Below are 14020 nucleotides of genomic sequence, written 5' to 3'. Positions count from 1 at the left end.
GGAGGAATGATAAACCTTATGCATTTACCAAGCTCTGTGTGAGTACTTTCTCAGACTTCGCGGCTGACACTCATGGGTCAGCTTCAGGTCAAGAACATTTCCATGTCAGAATACTTGTACTATTATTAATGACACACCTACCTTCTGCCTCTAGCATTAACATTTTAACTCTGTTCCATAACTCTTAAACTACTCTTTCTCCACCTGATGAATACTTACAGCAAGAATCAAAGTTTTCCACAATGAAAACAAATGCAACCAAGACTCACATCCCTGCAAGCCAACACTTCCTGCAAGATGTGAATGCTCTGCTTTCAAGCTTTGGGCAAGGGATTTTAACACTGCAAGAATGAAGGAACAGTGAAACACTAGTCTGTCAAGACTCAGTCTAGTGTCTTGAAAACCCATGAGGAGTTTGATTAATAACCTATGGGAAGATTAATCAAAATAATTCTGGAAGTGTGTTGCAAGGGAAACAGATTGCAAAAACAGCACAAGAAAAATGTCTGGCAAAGAAGCAAGCCAAAGACACCTCTCTATTTTTCACATATGCTAGCTTATGTTTAACAGACACTCCTGAAATTCCATGGAGAGCAGCTCCTACCACACAGTGCAGCCTTATTTTATCAGACTAAGTGTGTGTATGGAAAACAAACAAATTTCTGGGGAGCTATTTGGAGGCTTGAGGGGACACACAGGGCTCCAGTGCCAGTGCAAACTTTATTCAGAGCTCACAAAAGGCTCCTCAGACTTACCCTGTCTCCTGGTCAACAAAAGCACTGTGGAAACTGGCAAAAAAACCCTAGAAAAAGCAAGTAATAATTCCTCCTTCTGCGATGGAGGACGTGGGTCCAGGTCACGCATGATGTAAGCACCAGTTTTCAGAGACCAGGCTGAACACATTTCAGAGGCATTTAAAGAGATTTGCACTGGAAAAACCTTCTGAATGTATTTAGAGGTTTTGATGCTCCTCCCTCCATACCCCCTAAGAAACCCCAAACACACAAAAAACCCCACCAAAAATCCCAACCAATGAACCAAAAGAACCCCAACAAAATAAACAAACAAAACAGATAAGGAAAACACATGGTCTGGAGCTATAGATGCCTAAACCTCCCTCCATCCTTCCATGGCAACTCCTATATATATAATGCTGCCTATAATTTGTTCACACAAACTTTAGGGAAGCTAATAATGTGAAATGTTGTTATCAGCCAAAGAACCTACTAAATAACTGAAAAGGAATTGAGCCTGCTGTCACGTAACTTCTAAGAGCACTGAAGTGATAACAAGGACCTAGTCTCTTGGACTTTTCCAAGCAGGTTCAAGGGATTTGGCTGGACTTTCTCCTTATGCAAGCCCAAGACACTGGCTATCCATCTGTAAAAATTATCAGCTGAGCCCTGAGATCAGTCTGATACATCAGTATTTTACTAACAGTTCTGTGGATATAAATGATAGCTCAATTAGCTTGTTAAACTAAACTAACTTGTTCTGCTGTCCAGAACAACTGTGGGAGTAAGGAACCCTGTGGTGTGAGGAAATCCAGTGACAGGACAGGTCATGTAGTATCTAAGGGACAGTTTGTAAAGGCTTTCTTCAGATAGCCAGGAACTGGATCTCAGGTCTCAATTAGGTCATAGAAATCATGTGATATATTTTGTCCAGTATCAAAATACACAATAGCTGAAGATATACATATATATAGAAAACCAGAAAAGGTAGGTATGAGAATGATGACAAAACTCCATGAACAAGGGAAATATAGATGGCTTTTTGCAAGGGTTTTCTGATGTAACAATAGAGAAACAGAATACAAGAAGCACTGAGTGCTGACCTTGTTCCCACCCCTACTACAAAGCCCGTGGTGTCAGTCAGTGTTTACACTTCGTGTTAACCTAACAGTGCTCCAGTATCTTGCAAGAAAGAAGAAATGCAAAATAAAGTAATAGAAAGAAAGAGCAGAGAAAGTCATCTGGGTGGAGGTATTTCTGTATCAAATTACTGGGAGGGAGTATGTAACCCTTCTGTAAGCAGTGCTCTATACACAGAAATAACTCAAAGCACCTTTCAGAGTAAGTATTCTCTCAGAGTTAACACCAGTGCTCATCTCACAAGGCCAGACTACCATTTTTTTAAAGGAATTGAATGCAGCATAGTATCAGGTAGATAAACCAAAAGCCACGTCAAAAACAAAAGGGCTGCCAACACCCATTCTTGCTAGTGTTTCCCAAAATTTCACAGTGTTTCTACCTTGAGATTTAATTCTAAGGCAGAGCTCCAATTCTTGGACATGCAAGATATTAAATACATCATTTCCTGTACTGTATATGTGTCGTTTGTTAAAAAACACACAAGCCCCATAAACTCAAGAACCCCTGTTGCCATTAGGATGAAACACTTAGCTTAGTGAAAGATTGCATAGCTGTTCTACACCCCAAAAAAGCCCATTACAGAGGAGTCTGGTGGGGAAGAAAACATGTGGATGTTCATCACCATTACAGGCCAGTTCCTAAGTCAGAAAAAGGTCAAGTACTCTGGCAGCTACCCAGAACAGAGCAGTTTAAGACAGCCAGCTTTTTGGAGCAGAGACAGTGAAGTGAGAGGCATAAAAGGGAAATATTTCTGGAGCAACCTTACTGCAGAACAGAATCAACACCCTGCTTTTGTTATAGCTATAACCTTCCTGAGTTTGTCTCCAGAGATAATGCAAAGAAGCCTAAGCTACCTTGGTAAAATAGATTCATTACCTTTTCATGAAAGTTATAAAAGATATAAAAGAGCCAGAAAACTCCAAAGCAGTTTATTCACCTGGTTTTCTTGGTTGAGCCAAATGTTCTTTTGAACAAGTTAGTCTACTGCTTTCTGTCATATACTTGTCTCTTTAGTTATGGGACATAAATTTCAGCTCTCTTATCAACCGTTTTATTGTGGGATGAAGTGAGCTGCCATTTAAAAAAACTTTTCAGCATTACATTCATTTAAATATCACAGTATGTCACTAGATGGATTGTAATGCAAAGACATTTAAATACCTAGTTTCTCACACTCAATGGGTGTATTTCTCTCAAATCTATTATTTTTTTTTCCTGACATAATTGATTAGTTTTGCTCGATCTTTGTTGACATTCAATAAGAATATGTAGTTACTGACACTAAGTTTATCTTCTTTTATCTCCTTTTCCTACATGTTTCTCAAGCCATACAGTAAAGGCTGTGCTCCTTTATTCAAAAGGACAAGACAGCACATAGCTTAATTTCTTCAGCTCCATCTACTGGTAACCTCTCCTTCCTTACCAGTGCCAGCAGTTCAGGACAAAGGATGATAATGTGGAAACCAGAAATCATTACCCTCATTTGTTATATGCTATCTTCAGGGTAACACTGGCTATTCCTGGAAGAATCCTATTTAAAATGCAGTTTATGCAGAGCGTAACTTAGACTAACTCTCAGACTAACTGTACTGCTACATCACTGTCCCAAGTCTTAGGTCATATCCTGTTTGGGATGTCCCTAACAGCCTGAAAATCATATGCTCCCTTTATCACCTTATGCCACAGCCTTGTGGCAGCAACCTGAATAACCAGGATAACCTAGCTGTTGCAATGGCTTAAAAGAAAATTCATTTTTCACAAGTTTACAGGTTACCTTTAAAACCCCCTAAGAATCCACGGATATTTATTTCAAGTCATTCAACCTGGATCTTGATATATCCAGTACTGATGTGGTGTTTTGGGCAGGCTTATATGGTCTCTGTACTCCCAGTACACCTTCTGGCTCCCTGGCACATCTTTCTCCAGTGGTCAGTTGAAAGAGCAATACAGATTAAACCCCTCAAAAACTGGCCTTTAACTATGCAAGAATGAAACCAGTTCTCTGTTGTTTCCTGCCTTTTCCAATACACAGCCCCATGTACTCTTAAGCAACAGCAACTGAATGGAGCCACTTTGGGAATCTCAACACCGAGTCCAACTCCAAAAATGAATCTTCAAGACCAGGGGAGTTTCCCCCCACATGGTGAGCAAACAAGGGACAAACATAAAGCCAGTTTCAGATTCAGGAAGGAGAAACTTTTCAGTCATGTAACAATCTACCTCCACTTGCCATAAACAATGCACGTTAGTAAGTCAAGGCAAAAAAGGGAAGTCAGAGAATTCATTTTCACCATTGTTACTGGCTCTACTAAAGTATCACAAAACAAAAACCACAGCTAAAGAATAAATCTTGCTGATGGCATGGCCTGGGCTTCACCTGTAGTGCACAGACAGGTATCGGAACTCCTCAAGAGGTTTTCTCTTTTAATGTGTACATAAAAGGTTTTCTAGTAAAATCATTCAGTGGCAAAAATAAAAAGAGCATTCAAGGTTGCATTATATCACCACAATTCTGTTAATGTTCCTTTTTTCTTTTTAAAGTGGATATGCTACAAGTTAGAAATTTTGATACAACTAAAGATTGTTTGTGTCTTATAAACTACTTCCCCTCCCTGAGGTTAGGGCTACTTTAGCCTTCTCTAGACACTGAGATCACCTTGGAAGCCATGAAAAAGGAGGGAAAGAACTTATACTTGTTACTCAATACCAGTTTCGGCATCAAGTGGATCTCAGCTCTACTTCTACTTGGGCCTTACCTCTGTATGGGTCTAACTCTTGGGAAAATGCAAATAGGCACATGAAAACCCACAGATTATTCCTTCCTTAGCACAATTTAATACACATTTCCCTGTAAAATAACCAAGTAGACTCCTGCCTGTGCAGCTGAAGTCATAAAATCAGCTTTCCGCTGAAGCAAGCATTAACATCGCTGCGGTCAGGAAAGGAGAACAAACAGTCCTGTGCACTGAACAGAATCAGCGCCGGAACAAAGGGCCTAGACAGCAAATAATTTTTAAAGTAGTCATTTTCTGGACTGCATGCCAGTTATTTGATTTTATACATTCAAAGTGAGCTTTGAAAAATAGCCTAACGTGCCGCTTAGTTGCTCAAGGAACTGTGGCAAATAATTCACCCGCACAGAAGTTTCAAGCCAGAATCTCTCGTTTCTTCTCCAGCTGCCTCTGTAGAGCGACAGTGCCTCCCTCGGAGGCTCACGACACAACACAAGCACCACCATGCATATTAGAGGGCACTTGAAGCCAGTGAGGAAAGGAAACCTCTGCTTTACTATGGTGGACTTGCACAAACACCATCAGCAGGTCCAGGGTGCCAGATTAGTTCCGCAAAGAGGTGAAACCAGCAGGATTTGGAGCTGGTGACCTCGTATCAAAGACCAGGACAGGCACAAGCATGCAGACAACAGAAATGTGCTTTGAAGGAGTAGCCAGTTTCCCGTGAGTCCTAAGTGCCAACCACACACCACACCTGGACAATACCTCTTGCTCTTTGGCAACTCCAGAGCACTTGTGGACTTCCTGGAGGGTGCACTGGCCTGCAGAGGAGGCTTAGCAACAGGCATGATGAGCAGGGCATCCAGGAGCGAGCGGTAGGCACTAGGTTCGTAGAGTCTAGCAAGCATGTAAAAAGACCCCATAAACAAACAAGGTGACCACACAAAGCTCCAGATGGCTGGGACTACTGACAACCCAAAATCCCTTATGAATAGTCTATATGGAGAAGCTGAACCCAGGACAACTGATGCAGGAATTATGTCTAAATAAGCAGCCCACAAAGTGGAGGCTGCACAATTAAGGGGAGGCACAAGACAACCCACTGAGGTGCAAGAAGAATTTGTTTCATGTATTTTTACCATTAATAAAGTAAAATAAAAAGTAATGAGAGAATTTTTTCATCTTCTTTAGTTTTCTGGTTTTGTGTATGCTTTCTAATGTACATAATTTATTAGCACCTTAGGACATCCATGTAATTTAGAAATACAAAAATATGGATATTATTGCATATTCAAAAATATTTTACTGATATGAATGGATGATTGAAAAACATGTCAAAAGGTTTGGTCTAAGCAAGCCTTTATAAAAAAACAATACTGTAAAGATTTAGACGGAACTCAGCAAGCTATTGTTTTCAAGCATCAAAAAGTTCCTCAAAGTTACAGATTATTCTTTGTCATTCATGTAACACAAATGTTATTTACAGTTAATTTACTAACTGAACTGTAAAACAGGTATCATGAGGAACAGAATGGAAGAATTACTCACCAAGGTTCAGAGCAGCTAAGCTATAAATAGGGCATGGGAGCTTTGGACATATTCTAATGACTTGCCCACTATTGTGAAAGAGCCGATTGATTTCACAACCCTGCCAGGGACCAATTATTCTTGTGTGAACTGGAACCTCCTTAAACCAACCTATAAAACATTCCTTTAGAAGCTGATGTCTACCTGGCCCGGACAGCAATAGCAGCAGACACGGCAGCAGCAGCCATGCTCTTAATTTTTGATCTCTGCTCAAAAGGAGAAAGAACTGGAAGAGGAGAGGGCCCAAGGATTGGCAGATTTCCCGAAGGATCTTCCAGCAGTACTTTTCCAGTGCAGAAGCTTTGAGCCAATGCAGGAGAAAACAGAGAAAGTAGGAAAGATTGACAGAGATACAGTACAATACCAGACCACATTAACCACTGGAAAGTTATGGAAGTTTCCAGTTCACAGAGATATCAGGCAATGTGTTAGCAACTTGAATACTAATATAGAGAACAGCAATTTTGATTTCACACACAAATGAAACTTTCCCCTCATCAACTGAGCATTTAACATCCGTCAGCCTTCAAATTCCTCATCCTAGACTCTGCCTCGCATGCCTGGGTCCCTCTGAACCAGGGCCCAGAACTCTCCACATGGATCCATCTAAGTGTCCATGGTGTGGACATAATTAGCCCTGAAGATCATTTACCTTCTTCTCTTTTTCATAATAAATAGTAAACATAGAAAACTCTGGAATATTTGCTGATATAACTTCAGCAGGTCCACTTTCAGCAACTCTTACCAAATTCAGTGTGATCCTCACCCCTTTTCATTTCCCTACTTATTTTACAGGTGGAAAGGAATGTGAACAGACAAAAAAAAATGTGAAAAACCAGACTGGCTCCAAAATAACTTCTGCAATTTCTAACTTGTAACTCAAGATTATCCACTGAATTGCTGTGTATTTTTTTAAAGCAACTACAAAGATAGACAAAACACTCCGAACGCTTTAACACACCTACATGACTATATACCACTTCCCAGATTTAGATGCAAAAGTACTGCCTGAATACCTTGCTTACACCTAGCAGTCTACTGTAGATATACCTTAAAAGATTTACCTTGTGTAACTTACAGACGATTTAGACTGAAAGCTTGAGATTTTATTGAAAGAATTTGTTTCACGAGTAGGCAGAGATGCTTCATGCCTGCCCAAAAGCAGCAAGAGAAAAAAAGTCATTAATCAAACACTTATTAGATCTCTGGCAATACTAATTAAAGCTCAGGAGGAGTTCATTTAAGGATTTTTTTTAAAGCCCTCCTTACTCATAAACAAACAAACAAATATCCTGTAGTGTCAATTACTGAGGGAAGCCCTTTCTTTCCTTTCCCTGTTGGTAAAGACTTATATTCTGGATGTCCCATCACTCCATAAGCTAAAGCTTGTATTCTTCTCCAAAAATTTTGGGCTAGGTAACAAGGGTGACTATATTCTCCTCATGTCATCAACTTCTGCCAACAAAATCCAACTGACTCTCCCACCCATGACTGCTCTTCCTCCTCCATTGAAAGGCTGCTTTAATTTTTTAATTATTTTACAACTTTTGTCCAAAGGCTACTTGAATTTCTAATTACTGTATAAATTTCTGAAGCACTAAGGGTCAGGAGACCTTTAAGCTGCTTCCTCTTGACAGCATCATCATCCAAAAAAAAAATCATGTGAAATGGTATGGCTTTAAACTAAAAGAGGAGAGCTTTAGATGAGATATTAAGAAGAAATTCTTTACTGTGATGGTGGTGAGGTACTGGAAAAGGTTGCCCAGAGAAGCTGTGGATGCCCCAACCCTGGAAATGTTCACCTCCAGGATGGATGAGGCCCTGAGCAATCTGGTCCAATGGGAGGTGTCCCTGCCTATGTCAGGAGCGTGTGAACTAAACGATCTCTAAGGTCCCTTCCAAACCAACCCTTTCTGTGATTCTGTGTGTGTAAAATTACAGTTTCTGACTGAGCCTTTCTAACACAGCTGGCTGGGATGTACCTGGCAAGGGCAGGAGGCAGACCAAGGGCTGTTCCCACATGTGGGGCTGGAGAAGGCAGCCCCCCAGCTGGGTCAGCAGGCAGGGGGAACTCGGTGGTCTGTGTGGCCACAGCACATGTCTTGGGGACAGGAGGCACTTCATCTGCTGGAAAAGAGCTCGCTGCATCTGGAGCAGGCACGGTTATTTTCCTAGTTGATGTTAATTTCATGTGTAATTATAATGAGACAATATACAGAGAGAGAATTTCTCATTGGATTAAAAACACAAAACAGCAACAGAAAACTCTTTCTAGCTGGTATTCTTGCATCTTTTGTAAGAATAAGTGAGTAGCAGATAAGGGCTTTTTTTACTTCCTTCTGTAGGAATACACTACTCATGCCCTAGGAATCAGACCATGCTGAAAACAATTTTTGAGGTGTTTTTACAGCTAAAGCTTGAGTGCTTGTTCAACCACAAAACCAAACTATTTGGGTAGTTATTTAAAAGATAACAAACTTGAACAAGAGCACAACCAGCACGTAAGAAACTACCTAGTGTAAGGAGATGACACTTCAGACACTGAGGCTACTTGGCTGCTGGCATTTAAAACCTGAATGACTGAAGGGAAGATGAGGTGTACACTTGCCTAAGACTTCCAAAGGGTTCTCAAACAAAAGTTCTATGAAATAAAAGAAAGCAGAAGGACAAGTAGTATTCACCACAAGAGAGCAATATTTCTCCCCCATATTTTACTTCCTCTTGCTTGTCATCACATCGAAACAACCATAAAAACTCTCACAGTTTTAGTACAGTCAGCCTGAGACCTCCTCTTTTTCCAGAGTACAATTTCTGCAGAGAATATTCTTGTCTGTCCACTTATCAGAAAGTACACAACAAAAATCAGGACTAATACCTATTATTATGTATTACTAAGTCTTTGTATCTATATCTCAAATTATTCCACTAAAATAAAATATAAAAGTAGGTCCACATGACTGTAGAAAGCATGAATATAAAATACAATCTGAAGACCTGCTGGCACTGCATCTGTTTCATATTAGTTACACACTTTCTCAGGAAGCACCAGATTCTGTGGTTTACATGGTCTAAAGCTGCCTGGATTACTTTTTAAGATGACTTTTTGCAACTTTCTGGAAAGGCTGTAATTGCTCTTAAATATTTTACTGTTAAACTTACAGGAGGACATTGCATCTATGAAATAGAGTAATAATGCACTGTAACTTACAGTAGTTGGTTATATAGACATACAACTATTTCAGGCTTTCAATAACGAACTAAAACTACAATAAAAAAGCATTATGAAGTCTACCTTATAAGTAGCTCACTTAACTTTCATCTAGAAATCAAATCCAGACCCTTCAGACATTTCACAGCAAGCTTTCGCCTTCTTGGTGGTTAAGTAGAGGGTGGTACAATTTACAGAGCTTCAATCAAGAAAAGATGGAGCCCATTAGGAAAAGAAGGACCTGTGCCAGTCCTTGACAACAAATGCAAGGCTTCAGTAGCAAGAGCAAGTATGCTCACCCTTGGACAGCCTTGTTTTGCCTTACTAAAAGCCTGACATGGCACTCATGAATTGCTCCATGCAGATTTCCACTAGGTGCCATTTTATTAAAAAGGGGGTTTGAAGACCAGATTTCCCACTCAAAAGAGCATTATAAAAGCAGCAGCAGCAGCATCAGCTCAGTAACAAAATATAAACATCAACTATAGTTGCTTCACTGATGACCTCTCATTTCAGGGGAGAATCCAGACTACATAGCTTTATCAAATAATTTATGTTCTCCTTCCCACACTCAATGCTAAACCTTCCCTCTACAGCTCTGCAGAAGCTGCTCAAATTTTTGCCCTTCTTGAGCAAAAAATTCTTATCATCTACTTGTTTATTTGTAAAAATACTTTGGCTCTCATCCTGAAGCACCATGAACATAGCTGCTTTTCTGATTTCTCATTTTAAAGCTACTCTCTTGCTAGGTTAATTTTGCCAAACAACAAATTTAGAGCCATAGATCTTGAGTGAGAGCAGATTTAAATCTCCTTGGCCTGGACTCAGATGCAGAGATAGGATTTAGAGAAGACTCCTTGGTACTCAGAACACAGTAGCTGCAGTGGTAAATGCAAGGCATCTACAGCTCAGTAGAATCATAGAATGGTCTGGGTTGGAAGGGACCTTAAAGGTCATCTACTTCCAACCTTCCTTCTGTGGGCAGGGACAGCTTTCACCAGACTTTGCTCAGAGCTCCATCCAGTCTGGCCTTGAACACATCCATGGATGGGGCAAGTGGGTGTAATCATACTGGAATTTCACTGGTAGACATGAAAATCCATTATTGAAGCAGTACTTTTTTCCCTGCCTTTTTCATCTCCGGTTTGCTGCTTAAAAAAAAAAAGAAAATCACCAGGAGTATTGCCATACATCTTCTGCGTTTGTTTTTCATCTTTGTTGATTTAAGAGAATTTGCTGTTGAAAACATCACAACCAAATCTTCTGTACTGTATTGGCTCAAACCAAATGTCACCATGAAGGTACCTACCAGCCCCTATTATCTCCCTGCACCCCTTCCTGCCTAAGCTCATGTTAGCTCATGAAGGTACTCCCAAGACAACAAAAATATCTTCAAAAGACAACAAAACAGACTTTTATTTTGATGTCAGATTTCTCCTCGTCTTCAGCTAGTTGAGACTACTGCTTTAAAGGTTTAAAACTGGTCAATTCCAAATCTTAGTATTAGTTTTTCAGTTGCAGAAAGCCCACACAGGTGTGGGCAACGGTATATTCTTGTATGCTTTACTCAAGCATAAATGTCTGTCTAGGGCCTGGCAGGAACAGAAACTGTTTATTTAATTCTCATTTTTACAGGAACAGTGTTGTTTCATGTTATAACTTTGTGCTTGTGCATGCTACCTGGAACTCAAAAACCCCTGCACAATGTAACACAAGCCATCAAAAAATGTTATTGACCTTCAATAAGAGTATCATAACCCTCCAAGCTACCATCACACTGTCTTCTATCCAAAATTACTGTTGCTGTCTAGTACTCATAGATGACCTGCAAAACACCAGCAATCTGCCAAGGTAAGTGCCAGTAAAACTGTGCAATGGCAGTGACAGGAAATTTGCCAGATAATCCCCTAGTTTTCTGTGATTGCATCACAGCACAAGTGTGTTATTAATTAAATAATACACATTTTAGAAAATTACTTTTATATTTCTAAATCCATATTCACTTTTGAGTTGTTGAGACCATTGAAAAGCTACTCCATCCAAGTGATAAGGGTGGATACCCACTGACAGCGTACACACACTAAATAGTGTATCTTATTTTAACTAGCATCCATGAGACTGTTCATGAATTTCCTCATTTTTATTTAATTTTTCTCCTTCCCCTCCTACCATTTCCAGGAAAATCCCTAGTCACAGCAGCTTAATGAAGTTTATTTTAAGCAGATGACAAAAAAACTCTCTCTCCTCCAAGACAGACAAATCCAGTCTAGAACAGGGTAGATTGTTAACTAGATCAAAACCCCTGTTAATGATTTACCTTGCAGAAGCTGGTGCAGCAATATGTTCAGAAAGTCTGGGAGAGGGGACACTGCCGGGGCAGGAATCTGCTTTCGGCAAAAGAGCAGCTGCAGGTTCTGGTCTAGCATTGTTTTCACTCCATTCACAGTAATAAAATCAAGTGAAGACACACAGAGAAAGAGATTTTTAATCCACATTAAAGTAGGATGAAGAACAGGAAACACTGCATGAAAATGTTAATAAACTGAAAAGAAAAAAAGAACCCGAATCCCAAAAAGCCTCCAAAAAGACCATGAAATTTACAGGAAAGTACAATTAAGAGGATAAATGATGCAAAACACACTTGAGAAGTATCACACTTTCAGTGAAGGCTGAGAGTGTCCTGCTGCTTTAAAACTCAGAAAGCCAAGTAGTATTTGACATTTATAAAGATGGAACACATAGATTTGGGATTATATTATGTGATGGAAAACAACTCTAGAAAATACTGAAAGTGACACAAGTGTTAGTGGGACTCACCCCAAAGCTTTATATGCTTTTTGCTACAACTTTTTGGAAGTGTTAGTTTTGTGACCATTAGAACATATATTTCTCAATATTTTTCATATCTTTTCTTTGATTCACTTGTTATAGGGAAAAAAAATCTAGAAAATGTTGTCTTGGAGTGCTCTACTTGAAGAAAAGCACCTGCCAGACATATCACTGTAATACACCAAAGAAAAGTAAACTACAAGGTAGAGAGCAACCACAACAATAAGTTTTGAGCAGACTAAATTAGCCACAGGGGCAGGTATTGCTGCCTTTTTTTTTTTCTTTTCTTATTTTAGTATGCAGAATTAAGTATCTTATTAAAGTAGGGAGCCTTAAGTGCTGAAAATTATTGAACAGATTTAAGAATGACCAGGGAGCAGACCTCATAGGTGGTAAAGGTGTGGATGGAAATTCTGATGCAGGTGGCATCTCCAAAGTCGGGGTAGCTATGGAGTTCTTATTCAAATTAATACAGGTATCCTGGCTTCCTGCTCCATCAGGTAGATCTGCAGGTATGCTTTACATAGATTTATGACATGGGGGAAAGAAAAATAAATGCATGGTTTTACGACAGGTTGTTTCAAGACTGACCAAGAGTAGGACAAATATTTTCCAGTCACTATGGATCAACTAAACTACAAATCTGGAAAATCCTCACTCAGGACAATGAATTGACTCTACAGTTTAAGTCCAAACCCAAATCTGGACCTGGTTGCTCCAAAGGAGATGGTTAAAAGTGAACATTAAAAAAAAACAAAACTTGCAAATAGGGTACTGCAGAAATAGAAATAATCTAAAACACAAACTTTATACAAAGGCTAGACATTGCCTTTCTGATTTTCAAGTAACTGGTTTAAAAGCTGCAATCTACACATTTCAGTGAGAGCTTTCTCTGTCTATTTCCTGTCCTTCCAGCTGCTGAAGAAAAAAAATCTATTATATCCAAACAAAAATGCCTAGTGGGTTACAGAGCTTAGAAATAAGCAATAATAAAAACCACATAGAGCATCTGTCTTGGACAATGGCTGCCTGAAAAGGTGAATATTATTAAATTGGGATATTTTACTGAAGATTACTGATGAAAGAGAAGTTTCTATTTCATTGTCACATTCATATTTCTAGGAGATCTCCAAAATTTAAGCTTACTTGTTTATATAAAAAAAACCACTCATAACATGTTTTCAAAGATCAGATGAATGCTGGGAATCAGACATGAGCTAGGGCATGCTTTTTCAGATACAAACGAAAAAGTGGTCCATTTTTGGAAACAGTAACAAAAAGTCCAAAATTTAATGCCAGTAAGTTCTGTGCAATGGCAATAATGGGTAAAGAGATGGCATCTTTAAAGAAGTAAATGAAATTCATTTCACAAATTCATAAAATACTTTTGGAACTAGTGATTTTTTTTTTACTGTGACTTTATATAAAACTAGTAATTTGGTAGTCTTTCTCAAACTACTCTCATATCCTCAAAAGATAGACTCTATGATGATGTTTAATTTTAATCAAAACAGAAGCTTCTACTCTTTTGATTATTTAGAGAGGGTTTTTTCTTCTGTTTCTCACTACAGCAACTCACCCCTGAAAAGGATAAGAGCTGGTAAGACAGATAAACATAATGGTAAATTTAATAACAACATGAAAGTATTTTCATTACCTAGGGACATCTCCAGAACATAAAAATACCTGAAGGTCAAAGCATTCTGCCCTTAAAAAGAAACCTTTACAGAGAGTCTAAGTGATAACCTTTCTAATCTATCACAGTTTTCATTGCATTGATGTTCTCTGAA

The 14020-nt window shown here is 39.2% G+C and overlaps 1 protein-coding gene across 9 annotated transcripts in view; it reads right to left on the bottom strand.

The window, feature by feature from the left end:
• The window catches only part of PDLIM5 (PDZ and LIM domain 5), a 146799-nt gene that overhangs the window by 31667 nt on the left and 101112 nt on the right, over positions 1–14020 (bottom strand). For 6 of the 9 annotated variants that reach the window (XM_069013092.1, XM_069013090.1, XM_069013094.1 and 3 more), the window contains 6 exons: positions 12613–12747; positions 11719–11835; positions 8176–8364; positions 7258–7344; positions 6338–6493; positions 5372–5503 (listed from right to left, as the gene is read on the bottom strand). The exons of 1 other annotated variant lie outside the window; for it this stretch is intronic. In XM_069013092.1, coding sequence (XP_068869193.1) covers positions 5372–5503; positions 6338–6493; positions 7258–7344; positions 8176–8364; positions 11719–11835; positions 12613–12747 — 816 coding nt within the window. The remainder of the gene's footprint in view (positions 1–5371; positions 5504–6337; positions 6494–7257; positions 7345–8175; positions 8365–11718; positions 11836–12612; positions 12748–14020) is intronic. 2 more of the 9 variants (XM_069013096.1, XM_069013095.1) reach the window with 2 other exon arrangements.

This window comes from Aphelocoma coerulescens, chromosome 4, assembly GCF_041296385.1.
Source record: "Aphelocoma coerulescens isolate FSJ_1873_10779 chromosome 4, UR_Acoe_1.0, whole genome shotgun sequence".
NCBI classification, from domain to species: Eukaryota; Metazoa; Chordata; class Aves; order Passeriformes; family Corvidae; genus Aphelocoma; species Aphelocoma coerulescens.
Note: the sequence above shows the minus strand (reverse complement) of the source record. Positions and strands in the feature narration are given on the sequence as shown.